At 31.1% G+C, this 25760-nt stretch overlaps 1 protein-coding gene across 1 annotated transcript in view; it reads left to right on the forward strand.

The window, feature by feature from the left end:
* The first annotated feature begins 829 nt into the window (after positions 1-829).
* shot (dystonin-like protein short stop) overlaps positions 830-25760 on the forward strand; it is a 149228-nt gene continuing 124297 nt past the window's right edge. The window contains exon 1 of the mRNA XM_065513708.1: positions 830-1352. Within this exon, the coding sequence (XP_065369780.1) occupies positions 1256-1352 (97 nt within the window). The 5' untranslated portion in view covers positions 830-1255. The remainder of the gene's footprint in view (positions 1353-25760) is intronic.

Consider the following 25760-nt stretch of genomic DNA (forward strand, 5'->3'; position numbering starts at 1 on the left):
TGGACGAAGCCTATTGAATTTGGTGAGAATTGGTCCAATATTTCAACTGCCCTATCTGAAAATAGTTATGCTCTCATAAATATCTTATTTATATAGATGTCGAAACCAAATTCAGAACAAATAAGTTTTATATAAGCCGAACTCGCACTATCAAATTAAGTAACGATCGGTTCATAATTACACATAAGGACCACTTCCGAACTATACTTTCTCACTTGTTAATCAGGATTAGTGCGAAATACTTTGAAACATCTGATATTTAAAAAAGATACATTATTTTTAAGTTCTTGGTGCTGAAACAAACATGTTAAAAAGCTTAATAACTATGAGGACCCTACCTAATGCATCTAAACCTTCAATTTTTGACAAAAATAAATAAGAAATCTACTCAATTTAAATTTTTAATAAATAAAATAAAAACTTTTAATGAATGAATAACAATAACAAATGTCGATCAAAAGACGACAAATAAAAGAATAATAGTTAATTAACAAATGTTTATTTATCACTAAACTAACTTTATTTCAATGTTATCTTTTTTTAATTTCAGCTAAAGTAAACGAAGCAATTTTATTTTGGAGACAAACGCAAAAAGTAAATAAAACAAACCCCTCATTCTTTCATTTGGCTTAAATGAATAAAACAAATATTCTCACTACTTAACTATTCAAACAAATACAAAATTTAACGAAAAGTTATTAAATGACTTCAAGATTGAACAACTTTATGAAACAACACTGCTGTCTGTTTCTCAAGCAGTGATGCTCCATTTAAAAATTAAAATTCAAACCATCTTAAATAATAGTCAATAAACAAAATAAATTGTTATTGAGATTAATGCAAACAAAAAGGAATTGAAGAGGGAGTCAAAGATTAAACCACAGCAGCAGTAAAGATCTTTGGCGTAATTGATAAAAGAAACATGTGTTTGAAGTGAAGACACCTCTCTCGCCGATTCTAGAAGAATAACATTTAAAACACACAACAAACTGACAAAACTTTACAGGTTTTTGTCTCAGTTGTAAACAGTTGTTTTTAATTTTATTTGTTTGCTAGAGGAATACTAGTGAAAAAAATCAATCAGAGATAAAAGAAATTCGGGCCACGTTCCCGAACATCATCCAAACTGGCGGAAAAGGAGGCAAACTTTTCATTTGCCGCCGCAGCATCAACATCAGCGGCCTACGGTGGCAGCTGTCCACAACTTAACAAACGAAGACGCATCTATGCCTCTACTGGTAGTGCTGCCAACATTATGATGGATCGTGAAAGCCTTAGCGAATGGGCTAAGGATAAACCGTTAAGCATATTACAATTGGATCCAGCCGATCGTGCTGTATTGCGTATAGCTGGTAAGTTTTAACATTTATTTATTTGTAATATTTTCTTACACAATATTTAACGCATTTTGTTAACTGGCTGTTGGTTAATTGTAAACCAAAATAACTAGTTTGTTTTCTTTGCAAATAGTTTAAAACTGACGTAATTGTTTCTTGCCACAAATAAGAAATCCAAAAATGCTTCTGTTAAATGCAAATATGAATTGCAACAAAACGCTGTCAAACTAATAAAGTGCTTGCCTTGGCATGAGGTGGCATGGCTTGAAATACAATTTAATTTACTGTCAGATCAGCTCTTGAAGTTGTGTACATACAAACATATGTCCAATAATTAATTGTTATATTCGTAAATTGTAATGGTTTAACTTTGTTTTTTTTTATTACAATTAATGTGCTTTTTTATCTCCATTCCACTTTATAATAATTGTACGCTGCTACTTCTTATAAGACTTGCAGTTCAAATGAAAATTTCATATTTATGAGATGTTTTATGAGAAATTTCAATTAAATCTCGATTCCCTACACAATCTCTGAGTTGTAGGACAAAGTGATTTATAACATTGACACAAAACATTTAAAATTCCACTGTGTGCAGTGTTTGTGTATTTTTATTTTGTTTTATTTTCTTTATTATTCTGAAATATAAATTATGATTAAATCAGAACATGAACAGCAACTTTAACAATATGTGGTGGTATTGTTGGTAGTGGCTGGTGGAAGTAGGTAGAAGGTGTATTATTATTTACCTCCTACAATTTTTTACATTTTTGTGAAACTTAAATATATTTTTGTTTTCTTCATACAATTTCAATTCAACTGTTCTAATTTTTAAGATAATTTGTAATTGCAAATACAAAATATTGCATGCAATGCCGCTTACATTTCCGCTAATTTAAATGAATAAATTTGAAAACTTGTGACATTGATAGTGCTGCCATTCAACACTGATCAAAGCTTTTCTTATACTTTGGGAATTAATACAATACGCTTTATGCATTCGAAAAAATGTTTAAGTTTAAAACTAAATTTTAAAGAATTTCGAGAAATTATCTGTAATATACAGAATCCTTAGGGCACTGCTACACGTTCAATATATATTGTGATATTTGGATCGCGATCCATTGTAATGAATCACGCAAAATTAGGTTATTCTGCGATTTGGATCGCGATCCATCAATACTGCATGCTACACGTTCAATAAATATCGTGATACTGGATCGCGTTCGATATATATTGAACGTGTTCCAAATCGCACAATAACCTAATTTTGCGTGATCCATTACAATGGATCGCGATCCAAATATCACAATATATATTGAACATGTAGCAGTACCCTTACAAAATACAATTTGTCAAATATTTTCAAAACGAAATATGTATGAACCCCACATAACAACAGTACATTTTATTGCTTTTATTTATGTAATTAATTGAATTATTGTTAATATCCAGTTAAATCTAAATTCTCCTAATACAAATAAGCGAGCGAAAATTTAAAATGGCAACACTGGATATATCATGTTGAAAATATTTATTTTTTTCCCCAATTTGTATTTTATTGCACATACTACTTGTTTTGTAGATAAATTACATAGTTTTCTTATTTATTTTTTGCATTTTGAGACAAAATTATAAATCATGTCCGATCTATACAGTGTAACATATCGTGTGGGAAACAAAATGCTATAGTTAGTTTAGCTTAGTTTTGAAGGCTGGTTAATACTAACATCATTACCTTACGAAGACCTCTAATGGGTTCTGAATCCTTACAACGATTAGAACTTTCGGGAATATGTCCTAACCCTAAAGAAATGAAAGAATTACCATCTTGGGATCTACCTTAGATATGTATCTCCAATTATCATCTTCAGACATTTTCTTACAAAGGCTGAGAATAGATGGCGTAATTTAGACACATGTAGGGTAGCCAAGTTGATGTGGCCATCTTTTAACGAAAAACGTACTATGCAACTGATAACCCGGAATAGAAGGGATATATCAATGTTGCTGGCAGTATTAACGGGACACTGGCCATTAGGCAAGAACGTAAATCGCCTGGGACTCTCTTTTAACGACCAATGTCGTAGCTGTAAGAATAGGGAAAAAGAGGAAACGATTTTCCACCTTCTCTGCGATTGCCCAGCGCTGAGTGACAAGAGACTTAAATTCATGGGCAACTATACATTGACCAACCTTGGTGAGGTAGCCGGGTCTTAACTCAATGACCTACTGAGATATATCACAGCTACAGGTTGGGTCTAGCAGTCACGACTTTTTTTCGTGTACATTTTAGATACATTGCGATATAAACGACATTACATCTGACGATTGGTGTGGTCTTATCGAAATGGGGTTCCTTCGACTCTACTTGATTGTTCGCAAGAAGTGAACTACCACGTAAACCAACCAACCAACCATAATATTATTAGCCTGCCATCAAGCCAGCCACTTAAATCTCAGGCGTTGTCTCTGCACGTTCAACAATAGTTCGAAGTGTCATTGTCCCATCTACTAGTCCAAACCCTAAGGAGTAGTGTAGTATTCATAGGCATTATTATTCGAATACTACTTCTGATCAAAACCATTAGTAGTAATCTAAAAGCTTCCACGTTCCATCTGGGTCACAAGGCCCTTGACACTCTGCTCATCAATTATTGGTTAGCATTATGTAGAATTTTCTCCATTACTACCCTAGCGTAGTGATTAAGTGGTGGTTTCAACAATTAATCTTTCACTTCTGACGCAGTGACTGACTACTTATCACAGTCCTGCTTTATAGGGTCCCATCAAACAGAAGTCCGTACCCACCAGAGCGGCTGGCTGTTTCCATCTTCGATTCTTCAGTTCATAAACTTTGTGTAAATTAAGGGAACTCTTCTAGACATCGCTATCTGGTATCTCTTTTGTATGTCCTGCCGGAGCAAATTTCCGTAGACATGAAGGCATTAGTCTATTTTTGATTCTCTCTTCTGTATTACTTTTACAATTTTATTTACTGTCGAAGAATTTCCCTAGTTTAGCTAGTGTAAGTTCTATTCCTTCGAGTTTTGGCACTTAGAAACGCTCCACTTTATATCATATGGTGAAGAGAACAAATCCCTTATTTTCCGGGTTGACCCGCAGTCCTTTGGTTTCGGTACCCGAAGAATGATTACTAGGCACCGTTTGCATGATATCAATGCTACTAGTTATCATTGATAACTCTTCTGGTGAGCAACATTATTATCCATTCTTGGATTCCAAGGCTTTGTGGCTTGCCTTGCAGTGCTTGGAATGTTTACATTCGTAACAAGAGTTAGATTCTGTCCATTAGGCATCACTTTTTTGAATGCTCCCTGTGTTTGGATAGCATTCGTCGGAATCTTCATAACTCGTTAACAGAACCAATGGACTTTTAGTAAAAAATCCACTAAGTCCTTTACGATCTCTTCATATATCCTTTGTAATTGTTACATTACACTTAAGATTGAATGATTTTCGTACAAATTATATCGATTAACTTTTCTTTTGTCATCAAATAGCTTGCAGTCAACTAATTTAAGGAACGAATTCCTAAGAATTTGTTGCACACATTTTCTATTTAAGTTGTGGTTTGATTTTTTTATATAAATGATTTTTTCCTTTTGTTTAGCCTCAAATAACGTATTAAAATTATTGTTTCATTCGAAATCACTTCAATCGGTCATGATGTTGAGGGCATTTTGCTGCTCGGGCGACCACAAATCAATTTATTATACCACTTCTGAATCATACCATAACATTGGAGATCGCTAAATCTTGTTATTTTTTTCTAAATTGTGATAAAGTTCAGTTGAAGTCGTGTACTCATTGTTACATGTAACGTATAAAAAATAATTATAATCTAATTTACATTTAAAATACCCGCAGATTGTATGTACTCGTATAAATCGTTAAAGAACTTGGTAGTATATCGTAAGTTTATCCAAAATTGTGCAAAATAATCCAAAATATTGTATCTTTGTTTTTGAGCAAAATATTCGAATTTTTGTATTATGTGCTAAAGTTTGTCACAAAACTTCTTATTGAAGTTTTAAAAAAACAATGTTCTTAAGTCTCCTAAAATTATCTATATCTATTTGTTGAAATTACTGGCAAAAGACTATTATTGTGCCACTTTCCCTCGACAATTGGATCTGCGTTCCGGAACGACAAGAATCTTACTCGGTCAAAGATTGTCAACTCAAGTTTATTCCCCAAGGAAGAACTTTCGACAACAGCGGAGCTGTTACAATAACCATACCATTTTGCCTATCTGAGAGTTATCAAGCCGATTATTCTGTTCTCTGAAGAGGCAAATTATCTTGGGATTGTTTTTGAAAATAATACACGCAGAGAAAAAGTATAGTTGTGTATGTTTACTGTAACCATTTACATAAATAGTGTTACAAGTTTTTTTTAACAATATTATAGTTACAGTAACTATTTACATCATTGTGGTAACCATAATATGGTTAATTTACGATTCACATGATTGTATAAACCATATATATGGTTACAGTAGACAAGTATATGTTTGTGACAACCATATTTATGGTGAATAATTTTATCATAATATGTTGTTCTCAGATTATGATACCCATAAGCCGAGAGCAACATAATATGGTAAGTCCTTCATCATATAAATGGTTGTCACCATATATATGGTTGATACAATCATGTGAATCGTAAATTAACCATATTATAGTTACCACAATGATGTAAATAGTTACTGTGACTATAATATTGTTAAAAAACTTGTAACACTATTTAAATGGTTACAGTAAACATGCACAACTATATTTTTTCTCTGCGTGTATTAATTGGCATATCTAGAGCACCGTAAGCCTGTCAACGGATCTGTGATAGGACGTGGGGTTTGACAAGCTATACCTGTAAATGGTTAAATAGGAACTGTCGAATTGGTCGAAATTTTCAAAGCGTCATTCCCAAGAAAAATAAACATTGATCTGCCTTATGAACATTTATGCCATCTTCATTTGCTCTAGAGAGTGTTTGAGGAGACGGTTAAGGTGTACCAGAATTCAGATGTAATGTCAGATAGCCAAGCTTCGTACAGGGCCTTATTGTCGTATGAGTTAAGGATGGGAGGGGTTACGGATATATGGCTTCAGACATACAAAGCGATTTGTTACGCTGTGTAAGGGTAAACTCCAGAAGTTATCGTCTGATAAATACGGTCTTGGGATATTTACGGGATTATTTAGTGGACATTGTGGTCTTAAATACCACAAACACGCTCTGGGTATTGCTGTGACGGTACACTGTTGATTTTGTGGGTTACAGGACGAAACCTCAGATCATGTTCTTTGTGATTACCCTCTATTGGGGTCATATAGAGTTGAGGTTTTAGGAAGTAGAAGTGTATTTTTTGGTTGAGAAAAACAGTTTAAGAACTCCTTGCTATTAAATACTTATAAGTACAGAATGAGTTATTTGTTGCAATTTTGCATAAAACCCACTTGACAAACGGAAAATAGATATAAACGGAATGATTATAATAAAAACAACTACGAGTACATTACAGATTATTAAACAATTATTATTAAAAACAAAAAACAAATAATAAAATGTTATTTTTTTTTATAAATAATACAAAAGTTTGTGTTTAATTAGCCCTGGACCAGTTTTTAATAGATTTTTGCACCCACAGTCTTGATGACGGAATGTGTTTTTTTTTATAATTTGCAAATAAAATTAAAATAAAAGTACAGAAAACTCTCGATACTTCAATCAAATGTACTTCAATAGTTTAACTAACGCCTGCACAAACTAGTTTTAATCGTTTTTTTCTTACTGAAAAACAAACTACCAGAAGACATTGAATATACAATATTGTTTTAGCAGCATTCATTGTTTCAATGAAATATTTAATTTGTTTTTATTATAATTAAATGTGTGTTTTAATTATTTGCACTTATTTTTTAAACATACTGCAAATGATACACTTTTGATCGTTTAAAGTTGACCATGATACATGAATTGTTGGATTGGATGGTGGCACTTTAAATAAATCAATAGTTTTAAGTTTGCAATAACAAAATATAGATATTACAAATAATCCAATCAAATCAAATCTATTGGATATTTGTTTTGTTGCATTTATTATCGTCATTTTATTTGTTTGTTCAATTCAAAATCACCTCAACTCGTCTATTCAGAGATTTATTTATTATTAGTTATAAAAAAGCATTAAATTATTTAAATATTTGCTGCTTTAACATGCATTCGTTTCATTCACCACCTTCTTTCTAAAGCAATAGAAATGTGTTTGTTTTTTATATTTCAATACGCCCACTGTAATTTACCAAATTATCATTCCCTATTTAGTCATCATTTTGACAATGTCAATGTGTTTTCTGGTTTGGTTTTATATTTTTTTAAATACATAAATATTTTGTACAAATATTGCAACTAACTGCGATTGGTGGCTCTCTCACTTAAAGGATAGTTTCTGTACTAGGGTTAATATGCACTATGGCATGGATTTACTTTTATTTCTTCATATTTATTTATAATTCGGCAAAACGTCATTATTGATTGTTTTAAAATTTCATGTGGGTTCAATATCGAAATAATTTTTCTACAATAAATACATGTTTATTATCAAAATTTTACTCATTCATAACTTGTCTCAATATTATTATAAACTCATTACCTAAAATGATCATTATTTTTTATGAGTTTTTGTCAAAAACTGTTGATCAGTGTGGGCAGTAGTGGTGGCTTTTGTTGTATCTATCTACTCGTATAACTAATATTTTATTAAACACTATACATATGTATATTTATATGAGGAGTTGAGATGTATGTTTTATTTTATCAATGAATTTCTTTTCACACCTTTTTTAGCGCTTGAAATCTTATTTAATTCTTTGGTTTTGATTTGGCTTAAAGCTTTAATATTTTTGTTGATTTGAAATTTGTTTTCGATTTTTCAATTCGTACGCCTTTTATGGCCTTAATGTTAAAATTTATGACCTGCCCGCCTGTTTGAATCTGAAAATGTATTTCTGTTTTTTGTCAAATTTATAAGATCATCAAAATGAATTTAACTTTTTGTTTAATTTCTATAAAAGTCAATTTAAATGGTTTTTAACAGATTATAAGCCGAAGTAATAAAAATATTAACCAGTAGTTTGCATTAATACAACTGATTGGAAATTTTTAGAAACTAAACTTTAAATAGACTTTTTGTTCAGTTCCAATTTATTATTTGAAAACAGTGATTTTCATACATAAATTTTAAAATTGTTTTCCGGAAGTGTTTCTGAATCAGGCTTTAAAAATAAGATATTAAACATCTGGTGGAACATTATTTTTCCCAATTTATTATATTGTATATGTCAATTAATAATTTTGATGATAAATTAGCCCCTGCATCATAACCTTTAACAGTGCGAGTTCTGATAGAGAAATTTAAATTTTTCAATTTTTTTTTTGGAGGATGAATCTAAATTTCTTGGAAATGGGAGAAGATGGGCGGATAGATCTTGCCGGAATATTTAGATAGGGTGTTGGTCTATCATGGTCCGTGGTCATAACAATGCGACTTCTGATAGAGAAATTGAAATTTTTCGTAAATTTAAACTTCTTGGATGTAAAATTTAAACTTGGATGAATATGGGCTGATAGATCTTGCTGAAATATTTAGATAGCGTGTTGGTAAATTTTTCGAATTTTTTTTTTGGAGGATGAATTTAAATTTCTTGGAAATGGGATAAGATAGGCCAATGAATCTTGCTGAAATATTTAGATAGGGTGTTGATCTATTTTGGTCCGTGGTCATAACCTTTAACAGTGCGAGTTCTTTTTTGCACGAATATAGTAGAGACTTTAGTTGTCCTCATACCATGTTCTTTTTGAATTTTTAACACCGCAATCTTTGACATTTATACATTGAAATATGCAATACGATGTCATATTAAAAAAAAATACAAATATTCAAAAATATTTACCTTGACCCTGATGAAGAAAACGGTTAATGTTTAAGTAAATATTTCCTAAGGATTGAGTAATAATATTCTGAATTTATTTTATTGAAACTGAGCAATACAGTAAATCTTAACATGTTTATGGTTGGTTCAAAAAAAAAACACATTCTAATTAAAAATACAATCTCGCAGAAATAAAACCACAATAAATATTCAAACTTTATTAAGAAACGGGCGTCAGACTATTTAATCATGCACGGCATGATGCCATATTAATGTCTGTCTGTTCCACCGTCCATTCATCGATCATTGCAAGGCAGGCGACCAATAAAACAATCGATATCTTTGAACAATCACATGCATTCATTGTAGCTCTAAATCAAATCAATGCGATTCATTAAATGAATGAATATATTCAATGGATGAATGAACCTACTAGAGATCATCACAGTTAAAAATCAAAAATTAAAAAAAAACAAATGGCAACAACAAAATAATGATAGACAAATATTAATCAAGAGATTTGTATTAAAAACATGTTCTAAAGAGAAAATATTAATTGGCGAGAGCTGGGAAAAGGTTTGGATGGGGAGAGGGAGGCAGTTTGTTCTAATCGGGATAACGAAATAACAAAATCAACTGGCAATAGATAATTTTTCAATTAACGCTTTAATACATCGACCGGAAACGTAATTAAACAGTTTGTTGTTGTTATCGCTGCCGCTGACTGGATTTTATTCTCCACCTTTAAGTTTTTTCTTGTTGTTTTTTTTTTTAATTTGCGGCATTAACAAACAAGTGTGTTTATGCGAAATTAATTTGCTAAAAAAAACCAACGAACAAATAAAAACTTAAAATTACGAGAATGAATCTCACAAGTGGCTATAAAAATCTAGTCGCACTTGTAGAACCATGAAAATTTCTTACAATCAGATACTTATTTTGTTGTTGTTTTTGTTGTTGTGTGCTTGGCTGCCAGTTGTAAATTCATTATATTCTATTCATTCGTATTTATAGACGTTTATGATGTGAAATTAATTGCTGTTTAAAAAGAGCATTGAATTTGTGTAAAATTTGCCTTTTGTAGAAAAAAGTTCTCACCCAATTTACAAGTGGTTGGCCAGCCACCCAGACAGACATAAGAGAAGATCATTACAATTTAAGTTCATTATGGAATTACACACAACATGTGTAATTCTTGTAGAATTTGTCTGTCTGCTTGTGTCGAAATCATAAATAATGTTCTAGTTAAAAGATCAACCAAACATTAGTGAAAGAAACGGGAAAATCCTCAAACTAAATATTGTTCGAATAGGTCAAATACAGCTTTGTATCTATACATATGCATTTAAATACATGAATATGTGTAAATCTATGGGATACTTTTGAAATTGTTCTTTTTACTTACAAAATAAAACTATAATATGTTTGATATACTTAAATAAAAAAACCATTTTTAAATATTCCCAACAGTATAACAATTTTTGATTAACTTAACTTTGTGTTAATATGTTGAAATGATGTTGAGTGAAGTTCTCAACTATTTAATTTGCAATTTGAAAAGCAGCCAACCGAATCGTATTGGCTTCTAGTACATAAAATAATGCGATGTGACCTATTTTAATAAATTAAATAAACTTTTTTAGATTAACAAACTAGTTTTGGTGTAGGTCTATCGTCAGGTTGAATTTTACTGCAATTGAAAGGTTGAATTTTAATGCAACAGGTACACAAAATTTATAAGAAACCCCTACCTTTGATGATTTTTAGGATTAACCCCGTGTTAACGAAGGCTTTAAATCGTTGAAAAAGTTTTAATTTTTTATGAAATACTGAAAATAAGGACTTTAGATTTAGATTTTATTTACGAAATTTTAACTTTGTGGAGGACCTTTAAGGAACCTGAAAGGATCCGAAAGGAACCTGGTACCGTTGGGTCAGCATCAGCCAAAAGATAAAAAAAACTCATAGATTTTTGTTTAAATTTTATTAATATATTGATTAGTTTTGTAACTTTTATAACATTATCTATTACAAATCTAATTTATGGTATTTTACGAAACATTTACATAAATTACAACATAAATAAACACCACAATGAGAACATTAAATAATTCACCGTTATTCGGGGTAAGCGAGTTTGCCAATAGGCAAAAAAATATATTATTCCAAAGATGATGGTGTACTTCAAAGCAGGGACAAATAAAGTGGTTTTGTTTCGGAAATAATTCGGTAGCTCGTGAATCATTAAATTTAACAAAGTCAAAACTGTGATATGTTTGACTTGAATCGCCATCGCAAGATTCGGTCAACGCGGGTCTAAAAAATTTTAAAAAAGCAAAAATTTAATTTATTCATTTAAGCGAATATTAACATATTTCACAGTTCTTCAAAAATTAAAATATTTTCTAAATAATTCAGCCAATTCCAACTGGCTGATCCGATAGATATAAAATTTCACAATGACGTAGCATAGGAGTATTTGTCTTTTTACAACCGTCCTTTCATAACCGGCGATATGGGGTCTCAAAGTAGGCAAGCTAAATTTTAAAATTTTTAGAAAATTCTCTTCACGAAAACGATTTCAAATTAATATTTTTTGCGAGTTCAGAAATAGGTGACTTTAATAGGTAAGTTTAATGAATTTGATAGATTTTTAGTCAGAATCCCACATACAAACCGTATCTTCTGGATTAAAAAGCTTACAAATGTAGTTATGTTTTTAACCTAAAGTTATATTGACAATTTTCAAATAAAAAATATTTTAATCGACTGTATAACTATAAGTTAACATCTAAACAGACATCATAACATAATGGGGGTTAAAGGTTCATTAATACCAATACCAATGGATATTTGTCGATTCGGCTGGTTGGACTTCACATACGATCTCTGAGGCTTCAGGTTATCGTAATGGATCCATTTTTCATCGCAAGTAATGATTCGGTGCATAAATGATTTTCTTTTATAGTGTTCAAGCATCATTTCGGATATGCAAAATCGTCTTTCAAGGTCTCTCGGCATCAATTCATATGTTACCCAATTTCCCTGCCTTTGGAAGAATTCTGCTACTCGCACACATGATTTCCAATGCTTTTGCAAGCTCTTATTGAGTTTGACAACAATCTTCATGGAGTAATGCTTCCAATTTTTTGGTCTTCAATTTTTTTTTTTTTTTTGTGTCTTTGGTGATTTTATCTTCCGTGTCAAAATCTCCATTTCTGAACCTCACAAACCATATCCTACACGTTAAAATAGATATGTACCATTCAAAATAAAATATAAGTTATTAATAACAAAACCCGTATTCAAAACATGCCATCTATTGTAAATCCCGCATTTTTAAATCATAAAATAAAGACTTTAACAAAAATTAACTTTAAAATTTATTTTGTAGTTAGACTGAATATTTTGATAGAAGGCTCTCAAGACCCAAACGATTTCTATTAGAATTTGCATTTATTAATGGGTATTATGGTTTAGTTGAAAATATTGTTTATATGTAATTTGTTTAGCCTTGTTTAAAATCTGTTAAAAAATGGTTATAATTCATGCATTATTTACCCAGTTCCTATATGAAGATCTCTTAAGATTTATGGGCGATAAAGTCCTGTCCTATTTCATTCAGTTACACTATGGAAAAGTTCAGCTAGCAAAGTTGAGTTCGGTTCATGAATGTTGTTTACGTTGTTTATTTGTAATTGTGGCAGAAAATTATAATTCTATAGAAAATGGTATCTCTCTTTAATTAACTAGATAAAAAAAACTAAGTACATACACGAACATGTTTTAATAAATTACATATTTTAATGAATTTATTATGATACTTAGCTGTGATTACACAACAGTAATTATTTTTAGAAAACAAATGTTTATTTGAAGTCTTTGAGAAACACAGGAGACTCCTTCCTCTATTAATATTGATGAATTAATATATTTTCAAAAATTCTCTATAAATACCTACATTATTACATTTTTGTCATTGTCTTTGCCAATGTTTTATGCTTCTGTATATAAAATTGTTTAAACAACTTTTAATAATCGCAATTAATTTGTATGTTGTAAAAAAAAAATAACGAATCTCAATTGAATTTCATTGTTTGAGCAATCAATTTTTAATAAAAAATTATTGGAATTTTTGTTTTGTTTTTTTATTGAGTCACAAGCAATTAAAGAGTAATTTTGTCAAATGTCATTGTTAATAACAATTCGTGATTAAAGAAATCACTTATAGTATTTGGACAAAAATAAAAAAATCAAAACAATCAGACAATTTTATGATGAACAATTTGTAAATTTCAATCGAGGTCATTCGCAAAATAAGATATTTTCAAATTATAATCGATAAGTTGAACAATGAATACATAGGTACACACAGATGTATGTACATTAGGGTGTCACCGTTTGTATGGTGGAAAAATAAGGTGTGAATTTTTGCAACTAAAATGAAAGTTTAGTTTGTTTTAGGGAACCATTTCTCAAAAGGTTCTTTTTTAAGGTTTTTATGATTTTTTATACAAAATACAAATTTTAAATATTTTTAGGTAAAAAAAATTATTTTTTTTTCCAAAGTTGGTTTTTTAATTTTTTGTAAATTTGTTTTTTCGAATTTTTAAAATTTTTTTTTTAAATTTAAAAAATTTTTAAAAACATTTGTTTCTTTTTTAAATTTTTTTTGGCGAAAAAAAAAATTCAAGTTAAAAAATATTTTTTCCGATTTTGACCTTTTGTAGGTCCAACTTACTATGATCTTATATATGTCGTTGCAAAGGTCTTTGAAATATCTATCATTAGATATCTATAATGTCTATATTAATGACTTTGTAATCCAGATATAGGTCAAAAATATGTAAAAAATCGAGGTTGTCCTGGTTTTTTCCTCATATCTCAGCCATTTGTGGATCGATTTTGCTAGAAACTTCTCGAAAGCATGTATCACAGAATTATTAAAGATTTGGATCCCGAAGATATCTGGGGTCTTCAGAAAATTGATTTCAACAAACAGACAGTCAGGCGGACATGGCTTAATCGACTCCGCTATCTATAAGGATCCACAATATACTACTTTATAGGGTCGGAAAATTATATTGTGGAAATTACAAACGGAATGACAAACTTATATATACCCTTCTCACGAAGGTGAAGGGTATATAAAACGTAAAGTTTTTGCAAAAAAATTATAAAAGTTAGAATATTTTTGGACTTTGGAAACCGCCATTCAAAGGTCTTTCACATGATGCCAATATTTCATAAATTAAATTTTTATCCTAGATACAGCTCACCAAACACTCAGGAAAAAAAATTTAGAATGAATTTAATTTGGGGTACCCTAATGTACACAGTTGTTTTTATGATTTTGTTTGGGGAATTTTAGTCTTTATTAAGGTATGCGACTAAGCTAATAATGACTAAATTATTTATAAAATTAATAAATGCATTCGGATCGTTTTAATATTATCCGATTTAACTGATTTATAGCAAGTGTGACACTAATCTGACCAGCACTTTCGAAAATTCGAAAACATTTTTAAATAAAACACCCTAATGTATAGAAGTATGACAGACTGCGTTAACTTCAGTTAACTAATATTTGCATTTGCGACATTAGACGTGGATTAATTGGTCCTCACCTCGACTTTGCATCCACATATAAATTAACGCTCACAGGCAATGCTGTTCAATACAGATATTAAAGTGGCTGTTGAATGACGGAAAACATAAATTTACAAACCAGACAGAGGTTGAGTGGTCTAACTGACGGCCTGTTCCGAAATGAACGCCCTCGGAACAAACAAATTTAATTAATTGCCTTCATAGAAATATGTATTTACAAGTAAATAAATATGTAGTGTTTTTTACAGTTTAATTAAAGTTATTGCAGTTGTAATTGTTGTTTTGTTTTCGCATTTATTTATTTTTTATTTTATTGAAATTAATCTCAATCAAAGTCTATAATAATAATAACAACAACAAAACATTTTATTAAACAGATGTTGTTGCCTTGTACAACACCTACAACTCTGCCAACAACCAACAAACATTTCAAAATTGTTGATTCTCAGTCTCCGTTGCTAAAAATAGTTTGGAATGAAAGTCACCTTTGGATTTTCTACAACATTAATGTCTCTCAAACAGAAAAAGACTCAATAAGTTTTTAGCAAAAATTTGAGTTGAAATTTGAAGTGAATAAATATTCATTAATTCATTCCTTAATTCTCTATTTTTGGACAGACAGCTAAAATTGAAATGAAATCTAAATGTGATGAGTGTTGATAAATAAATTTTCAATCTAAATTGTGATTTTTTTTTCATATTTGTTCATTTGGAGTAACTAAGTCAGCGAGTCATTTGTGTGTCTGACTGCCTGTCTGTCTGTCCGCGACGAGTTTGGTGATACAACCGATTTGTGTAGATTTGTGAATTTTATTTAATTTTATACTTTATATTTTGTTTTTTATTTAGTTTAGTTTAATTCTCGCCACATATTTTGCGATTGGTTGATTTGGTTGGGGACTTTCTCGGAAATGCATGATCTCATTTGGTGATGATGACTGAAATTTATTTAAAATGATCATGATGTGACTTTATTAGAATTGTACAATTAACAAAAAAACCGTTTAAGCCATCGTTGCTGTTGTTCTTTATGTTAATACATACAATAAAAACAAACAAGAAACAGCAATATATACAAAAACAAAAAAAAAATGAAAAAAAAACAATAAAGTTAATTTCAATCTCTCACAAAGTCATTGCGAGTTTATGGCCAAATCCATTGTTGTTTTTCAAGTTAAGATGACGTCACTTGTTGACTGTCATAAGGTCTTTAACGAAAAAAATAATACAGAAATAAGCAGAAGAAGTATGACATTTTGTGTGGATATACTGGATACTGCTGGTTGGTGATGGTGACTACATACTCCCACGATACATAAATATCTGGTTACTTAGTTTGAGAACGAAAATACATTTTTACACTCGCAGAAAATGGCTGTTAATTTCTTTAAGTTTATAGTCAGTCAGTATTCCGAATTCCGACTTTAGACTTTATTTCTTTTACTCTAATTTGTTATATGAAAATGCATAAAGAACTTGTGTAAATACATTTTATTTCAGGACCCATCAATTAAAAAAAATAATTTGGAATCAGTTGCATTTATTTTTCTTCCATACAGCTTCAAGCAATATTTAGATTTTAAAAATGGTGAACAAATATATCGAAATTTCCTCGCGTTTTAAATGTACGTCTAAAATTTCCTTTTGGAATCTCCCAGATTGAACTTTGAATTTATCACGCTTGGATCTAGTTCTATGGGAACGTTATTGAGTCTGTAAGCCTTCCCCGGAAGGATTCTGAAATAATCAATGAGTTTTGTTAGAAATTATCAGCCACGGAACTAGTTTGCTTCTTCCTTTTAGTAACATCTTTTGAAAGAATCAGGCCAATTTTGGATACTCTGTTCCAAAGTGAAGCGTATCTCAGAGAGAGCTTTCTGCATCGTTCGAAACAAATAGTATTCGGTCGGTCTGGACTATTATTCAGGTGAGGCAAAAACTTCTCAACCACTTCATTCTAAATACTTTTTAACAGGTATTGCAACATGTGGCCGAGCGCATGATGGAATATTGCGGTTTCATGTCTGCGTTCTGTACAGGTTCTCTGGATGGTCTGGACAGATTTCGGCATCCCTTTTGGTCCCACCAAATACGCCTTAGCGCCATGGATATTTGGCTTTGGTGTCGATTCGGCTGCTTGGCCGGGCTTTACATACGATCTCTTAGCAAGTAGTGATTCGGTGCGAAAATGATTTTCTTTTATAGCATTCTAGCATCATTTCGGACATGCAAAATCGTCTTCAAAAGGTCCCTCGGCTTCAATTCGTATGGTACCCAATTTACCTGCTTTTGGATGAACCCTGCTGCTCGCAAACGTTTTGAAATAGCTCCCAATGATGATTTTGCTAGCTCTTGTTTAGTTTGTCAACAATCTTCATGGAGTAATGTCTCCAATTCTTGGTCTTCGAACTTTTTTGGCTGGCCTGGGCAATCTTTGTTTTCCGTTTCAAAATCACTACTGGCTAACTGATCAAACTATCTTTCGCTCGTTGAAACCAATTGAACACATTCACCAAAAGCTTTGGTGAGTAATCGGTCTGCTTTTTTTAAAATTAAGGAAGTAAAACTAAACTTCCCGCATATGACGATTCGTTGGTACAAAATTGGAAATTTTTGAAGTAAAAAAAACTTTGTTGTTTATTGTTAATTGTTGTGAATAGCTAACTGATGTGTCCAAAAATGAAGAAAATGGTTGACCGGTGGTAAAACGTTTTGAATCAAAATATATGAAAAACTGTATTTGAACAGCTACGATAACATTTAAATGCATGAATCTAGCAGTGAAAGTAAGTGAAATTTACCACTGATATTTTCTAATAATATTCAATTAAATATTAATCGTTTATACACTAATTTCGCCAAAGTTGTTAAGAATTTAAACTTATTTGAAGAGAATGGATTCTTGGAAATGGAAATTTTGCGATGAATTTCAAACAACTTAAAGTCGTTACTTTTACTCTTTTTTATTAGGAAGGTAGTTTTGAATAACGCTCTACAGATCTTAATGTTAATACTTTAGTGACCTCTAAACATTTAATGAAGATGTTGTCCTGCATCAATCTTCTAACAACTGGTCCGAAATAAACTCCTCATATAACATAGGAAATTAAAGAAATCTGACTTGAAGTAGGACACTGAACAACAGATTCGAATGCTGATGGCGAAAATACTCGGTTATAAAAATGTTCGTTAACCTATGCAGTTACTATAATTTTCTTTAAGTGTAGACTAGCAAAATAATAAATTTATTGTTTTATATTGTTTTTGTTTTTGTTATTATTGTTATGAAATAAAACTATACAAACAATTTCATCAAAACAATGACATCAAATATCCATTGCGTTTACAAGGTCTGTTTAGTAGTTGGAATTTTCAAACCCTTCAAATTATTTATTTCTTAAATATGAAGTATGTATGTATGTTTGTTTTATCCGTCCTTCCTGCCACAAATATCCATATCTATGTTTGTGTTCGCAATGACGTTATTATTTGTTTAAAACTTTAAACTTCTTATTTGAATATTTGTGGTGGTCGCATTTGTACTTAAAAATGGCTGTGGAAATGTGTTTTTATGTTTGTACAGAGTCTAAAATGTTATTATTGTTTAATGTTTGCATGTCGTTCCATAATTATGACACATTAAAAAATAAGGAATATTTTCAACATAACTACGTACATACATATGTACGTACATGTTTGCCTTCCCATTTTAGATTGTAATTACGTTGAAATGTTTTAATTTTAAAGACTCACCTTACTTGACACTCCCATAACTACCGTTTACAAAAAGTGCATTTAATTTGGCATTTTTTGTGGATATTAAGTCAAAGTACATTTGTACTTAAAATGTAGATTTTGAAAATAAGGATTGCTAGAAAAAAAAATAACGTTATAGGACTATTTTGATGGCAAACATTTTACCGTACTAAATCTAATGAAAGGTGGATTTTTGTATTCATTAAAATTAAATGAAAATCACAAAAAATCATCCTAGGAAAAAGTTTAGTGGAAGCATTAAGAAACAAAAACGGTTCTAGAACTACACAGAGAAAATAGATTCATGGTACCAACCGAAAATATTGTCAATCGAATGATTCGGTTGCAAACATAGAATTTTTCGGTTCTATCAACAGAAAGTCAATTGATAAAGATGAATTTCGATTGAAATAACCAAACTTTTGTTACCCCTTCGAAAATTTTGTATCCACAACAGTAAAATTCGGTCACCTAGGTAGAATCATTCCATTGGCAACAAATTCGGTTACTATCATGAATATGTTTCCTCTGTGTAGTTATATCCTCAATGTTTTTACCAATATTATTTTTTGGGTGATTTTTCAGTCAATCAGCATTTCAACATTTATGTGATTATTGAAAGAATTATTACTTATTTTCTAATTTCTGATAAATGTCGTAATTCTCCATTTTTCCACAAATCTAAAATTAAATCTGATCGTGTATGAAGACTTATGGGGATCATGATCAGACGATTAAATAATTGTAAATCGTTTCTAATTTAAATAGTGTAGTCTTAAAGAAACCACACATATTTTATGTGTTTTAATGTGTGAAATCAACAAGAAAACAAGTGTACGAGGTTGGTCCTAAAACTAGCCGCTTCATTTATTTACTTTGTTCGACAGTTAATTGAATAAACCATCAAAATCATAAACTCAAATCATATAATTTTTATACTTACCATCAAAAATGATGGGATGGATTTTATATACATATGTATATCCTCGGTCGTTATGAAATTCTAAGACGATCTAGCTATGTCCGTCTGTCTGTCTGCCTGTTGAAAACACGATTATTTTTTATGGTTTTAGAAGTTTGGGGTAATTTTAACCCCAAGTGATATATAAATCCCATTCTTGTGCTGTTATTATAAACACTAGAGTTTATGTTATATTTTTGTTAAGTTTCATCAAAATCGGCCCAAAAATATACAACATTTCGCTATCTTTCCAAGAGAACTTTCAAATATTGAAACATTTGACCTTTGACATTCACGATTTAAGGTTTAATGTTTTCCAATTTTAGTAAAACTTTCAGAGTATATTTAGAATTATCTGGACTATACAATTCTGAATAGGTTTTACTTAAAATTCACAACAGTAAGGAAATAGAGCTCATTCTTAAAAAATTACTAAATAATTGGTTTTTCTCGAAAATTTCAAAATTTAAATCGCAGGTACGGAAAAACTATAAGAGATATTTTCATAAATTTAACAAAATTTTTAAAAATTTGAAAATGAAATTTTGAAACTGCCGTTAAAAAAATGTTAATTTTTGGGCATACTTGCGAATAGGTTAACTGTATCCTACGAAGATAAAAGCGCATATACAAGTAAATATGGATATATTTTAAGTAAAAATGAGCTTTCTTTTAATATTTATCAAAATATGTTAACTTTATTCCTACATTTCTTGTTCTATTTTCCTGAGACACGTTAATGGCCTGGCGAATTTTTAATAACTTTAACATTTTTTGACCAATTTCTGTTTTTAGGTCTCATTAGAACGACAATTACGTACACATTTCTATTCTTTTAAATTAAATTGCAAAAGTAATTTTTTAATGGCAAAATTTTTACAAAAACTGAAAATGCATTTCAAAACTTCGATGTTCACCAAACTGGGTGGTGAGAATGGCCAAAATCCAACTTTCGTTTATTAAGGGCCACCCTAATGTATACCCACATATTGATCTTAGGTAAACCAACCTCTATTTGGGCCACCACCTGTTATCGCAACAGCCATTTTATAAGTGTAACATTTTCTCAAAAAATAATAAATAAATTTTCTTTTTTCATTTAAGAAAACAATTTAATGATTTAAATGGATTATTTAATGATTGATCAATGCAACAATTTGGTTATTTCAACGACCCTAATTTCATATCGGTTGCGCAAATCGAGATCATACTGTATTTCGATTAAATACTTTTTATCGGTTCAACCTATTTTGTTCCGTCATTTTTGGACACATAATTTTGCTATTAGTTAGTACACTATTTGTTGCAAATTTTGTCTCCACGTTTAAGCCCTATCATGTTTTAATTGTTTTTCAACGTTGAACGGACATTTTCTTCGATTTTTTCTTGGACCTATATTTCCATACCAAACATTTCCGTTCAGCAGGGAATATTTTATACCCCTAGGCAATATCGTGTCTTCAACAGGTAGAAGGACAGACATAGTATAGTATGCAGTACAAATTTAGATATTTTATTTTCAAATAAGAACAGGCAGGGTTGGAGAAACTTGACGAACTAACATTAGTAAATGCTACCGAGCGAAGCCGGGGCAGGGCGGTCAACTAGTAAGATATAACATTGTTATTTATTTGGAAATTGAAAATAAAAACGATTTTCATTGCGAAATCGGATGTGTCAATTGGAACATTGTCTTAATGAAACAATTTTTTTTATACATTTGAAATCGATGTCTTCCAATCGAGATGAAATTTATTTTGATAGATATCCCACCTGCGAGATCCGGCTATAAGCCGGCTGAGCCGAGCCGCCGATAAATTTTCAAACCCGCCGCCGCCGAATTTTTTTCGGCTTAAGTCGGCTGGAACATAGCCGCCGTTTATGATAAAAGTTCCTTAGTAATTTCATAAAATTTTCAGAATTTTACTTTTTAAATTTTTAATTTTTTTTAATTTAGAATTTGAGTAGGTAATCTTTAGTCGGCTGACCTTTTTTGGAGTCAGCCGCCGCCGCGAAATTAAGTCGGCGCAGGTCTCTATATCCCACTCGCATTCCACTAAAGCTGGCCATACACGGAATGATTTGTTCGCCTGATTTGTGATTGAAAATTTTCAATTATTTGTGATTTTGTTCGCGCACAGCCCCATTAACAAGTAACAAGACGTCGAACACGAACAAATTGTACTCACAAATGATCCGTGTGTGGCCAGCTTAAATGACCAAATAGGTCTTCAAGGGAAATATCTAAGCTTTATTTTAAGAAAAAAAGGGCCATTTTAAAAAAAGTCAAAAAAGTTTTTGATTTTGGAAAAAAATATTATAGATATAGAACCAATTTTATCCCGATCGGAAGACATCGATTTCAAAAGTTGGTTCACTTGACATGAAATGCCCCATATATAAAATAAAAAGCAATGATACCTTATTCAACATAATGCAGTTGCAACTACTGCTGATATCAGATCGTATAGTTTTGGTACCACCCTCGTGTTGTGAACAGTAAAAGTTAATAAAGACCTGCAACGGCTCCATTCAATTGGTAGTAGTGAACATTAATGCGTTGTCCATGTGTGTTCCTAATATTTTACATACAAGTTGTTTGTTGCTGGTGCTGTTTTTTTTTTTTTTTTGTTAACAACTTTTGCAATTGTTTGCAATTTTGTACTAGATTATGTCAAACATGGTGTAGTAACATGAAGAAAACAGATACATACACTGTGTGTTTTTTTTTATAGATTAAGTACAACTAAGTATATAAATAAATTGAAAAAACTACCTGAATACTTAGTTACTTACTTGTTAACCTAATATACATACTTACCTATAAATGTATGCATGTAATACTGAATGTACCCAGCAGTTTTACAAGTAGCAAATGTATCCCTTCGATACAGTAATTATCACTTATGTCCTATCACTTGGATGACTCCAAGTTATATATTTTGGGTAATTTGACACGTGTGTGCTCTTGTTGTACAGAGAAAGAGGTCAATTGGTTCCTTAATACATGCCAGGTAATCTAGGTTGAAGTCAGTTGTGAGTTTCAGGTAACTATTTATGTAACTAATGGTCACCGTATATAACAGTCGCCCAGAATTGCTTGGTACTCGTACATGTATTCATTCATTCATTTCAATCCAAATGTATGTATTTAGGCATGGGTGTTTGTAAATAAGTCTGTTTGTTTGTTTGTATGTATGCGATTTACTTGTTGTACATTTATGTACAGCAACCCATCAAAACCCACTAAGGAAATACCTTTAACCGTAAGTGGGTCGACATCCGAGGGTTGTATTTAAAACTCAAATTGGGAGTGTTAAAATGTTGGTAATGCTGATGATGGTGTTTGTGTGAGTGGTTTTATTTTAGACTCGTAAATAACTTGTAGTATTACTTAAGAATTGGTTGACTTTGTATTTTTTGTAGTTTTCTCGTCTTGTTCGCTGCTATAATTAAACCAAAAAAAATAATGCAAAATAGTTGGCTAACAATATTAGTAGGTATAAATCTGTGAGAGATGTAAGTGTGAGTACACATTAGACTGCTCCAAAATAATTTAGTTCCGAATTATTTGTCTAATCTCTCTATCTTTAGGATTGTATATTTTGCTGTAAAACTAAATTCTTCCGACTATCAAAAAAACAAAAAACAAATTTAAATCATTATTATATTCATCAAATATGAATATCCTTAAGAGTTTTAATGTTAAGCATCTCAATAATTATTTTAATAACTTAAAATTTCGTTTTGTATTGGGTCGACCTACTAAGGACTGAGATCGAAAAATTCTTAACAATTTACAAATATTTTTGTAGTTCTAATCACTTGTGATGAAATTTTGAACCTTTTTCGAAAACCCTACCATTACGATTTTTAAAGTGCTTTCTGTCACTTTGTTCGAACAGGTTGTTCATCTCCTTTTAAAATGTACCACACTTTTGGACATTTTTTTGTGCTCTTCAATTCTCTTTTAACAAGATCTTAATATCTCTCCACTGGCCTTAGCTCCAGACAGCTTGGAGGATTTGTCTCTCATGGTACAAATACCACATTATTGTTCTTTTAGCACTCAAGACCTTTCTTACCATAGTGACAGGATGCCAAATCAGGCCAAAAATAAGTGGACACATTAAGAAGTCTTATGAATGGAAGCATCATATTTTGTAAACATTCCTGGATGTAAATTTCGGTATTTATAAAGCCCTTTGTACAAATTTTTGGCATATTGTTTGTCATACCAAGAACTTTTTAGGAAATTTTGTCTGCTTTTGGGTCCTAAACTTTTCTTCAACATTCCCTCGAGCATCTGCAACATAAAAACATTGACCCAGAAGCTGCGAAAAATTTTCCATACGTACATATCGTCATCCATTGCAGCAGAAATATTTTTTGTATAAAATTTGACTTCAATTTCCGTGCTCTGTCTTTGGCCTCTAAATTTTTAGCAGAGTTCCTATCAGGAACTTTTTAAGCCTTATATGCTTTTAAACCTGCATTGGCTTTAACTTTTCGTACCAAATAGTACGAGTACTGACCCAAACCGGTCTGCTTTCCTACCGGAAGTGTTGGGAGCTCTTTTGAAAATGCTTTCTATTTATTTGCTTTAGAAACATCATGTGGACTTTCTATCAACGGACAAGTTCTCCCGGAACTGCTTAATAACATTGGAAACAGTTTGATAGCAGACCATTGATTGTTTGGCCAACGTTTTGTAGGACAAAGTTGGGTTTTGTTGAAAATATTTAATAACTTTAGTACGCAATTTTTTCTGGTCACACATTTTAATCAGAATAACAACAAATGAACATAATTGACATTAAACATAATAACTGACATACTTTACAAAGGTAACTTGATAAAAAAAATCAATGAGAATTTTTCGATCTCAGTCCTTAGTAGGATAGTTTTTGAGGATTTGCAATTTGTCAATACGTAGTACTAAAACCCGGCCTCTTTCCAGACTTAGAGTCTATCAGAAGCTGTTTACAAAATATGCAAGAAAGAGTTTTCGTTATGGAAGCAGGTGAAAAGTTGCTTCTGATAGATTTTTCTATATAATACTGAAAGGAAAACAATTTCTTGCATCTCCCTAATGTAGTCGTACAGATGTGTGTCAGCTTAACTGTCCGTCCGTCCGTTTGTCTGTAACATGTAAAGCACTCAAGTGTGACTTTAATTCAATCGTTTTATATATGTATTCGTTTACGTTTTTCATTCGTTCGTTTTTCATACCGCGTAACAATTTATTTTTTTACTTCAGTGCGAGTCCGTCTGGCCGTTATATGCAAATTTGTGCGTTGGCGTTTTACAAGGTAAATTGGAAGAGAAAGAGAAACAAAATGAAATTAAAAAAAAAAAAAAACAGTAACAAGTGTTGATAAATAATTATAATCGGAATCCACACATACTAACATTTTGCGGATATTTTTTTTATTTTTTTTATTTAAATGGTGGTTTACAAGAATTTAACTAAAAGTAACAACGCCCGTTTAATACTTGTTGTTTGTCTATTTCTGTATTCTTGCAGTCGTCGTATTTCTTATACAGTTTTTTTGTTTTTGTTGTCTTTACGCCAACTACTGTTACAAATGTTGAGTCACTGTCTGGGCTTGTACTCAAGCGTTGTTACTCGCATATAGTACGACTGTCGTCCAACAAGCACTCACATACATATTTAATTCATTATTACTGCGAATTTTGACAATTTTGGGCAATGCTTTTTTTGCCTTTTAGCCTGAAATTAATTAAAATAAAGGTGGTTTAGTGGCTTTAAACAAATTTATTTTAATAGTTTTCGGTTTCAATTACGTATAATAGCTTTAATAAGTGTTAAAATTTTAGTTCGTTTCGCAACAAATTCAGTAATTTGCTGAATGATAATAAAAAATTCTTGGTAATTTTTTAATACTAAATTATAGAGTGCGACCGTAACCGGGTTTTCCAGGCCGAAACCAAACCGAACCTAATATTCGTTTAAAACATCATTATTCGAGCTTATCCGAAATAAACCGAAACTTTTCAAATGTACTAAATATTAATTTCCGGAAAAAATCATGTACTTTAATTTAAGACCATGTTTTTGGGAGTAATACAGCACCCACTTTACATTCTGGACTCCATTAATCTTATGTTTTCATT

Source organism: Calliphora vicina, chromosome 5 (assembly GCF_958450345.1).
Source record: "Calliphora vicina chromosome 5, idCalVici1.1, whole genome shotgun sequence".
In the NCBI taxonomy this organism is placed as follows: domain Eukaryota; kingdom Metazoa; phylum Arthropoda; class Insecta; order Diptera; family Calliphoridae; genus Calliphora; species Calliphora vicina.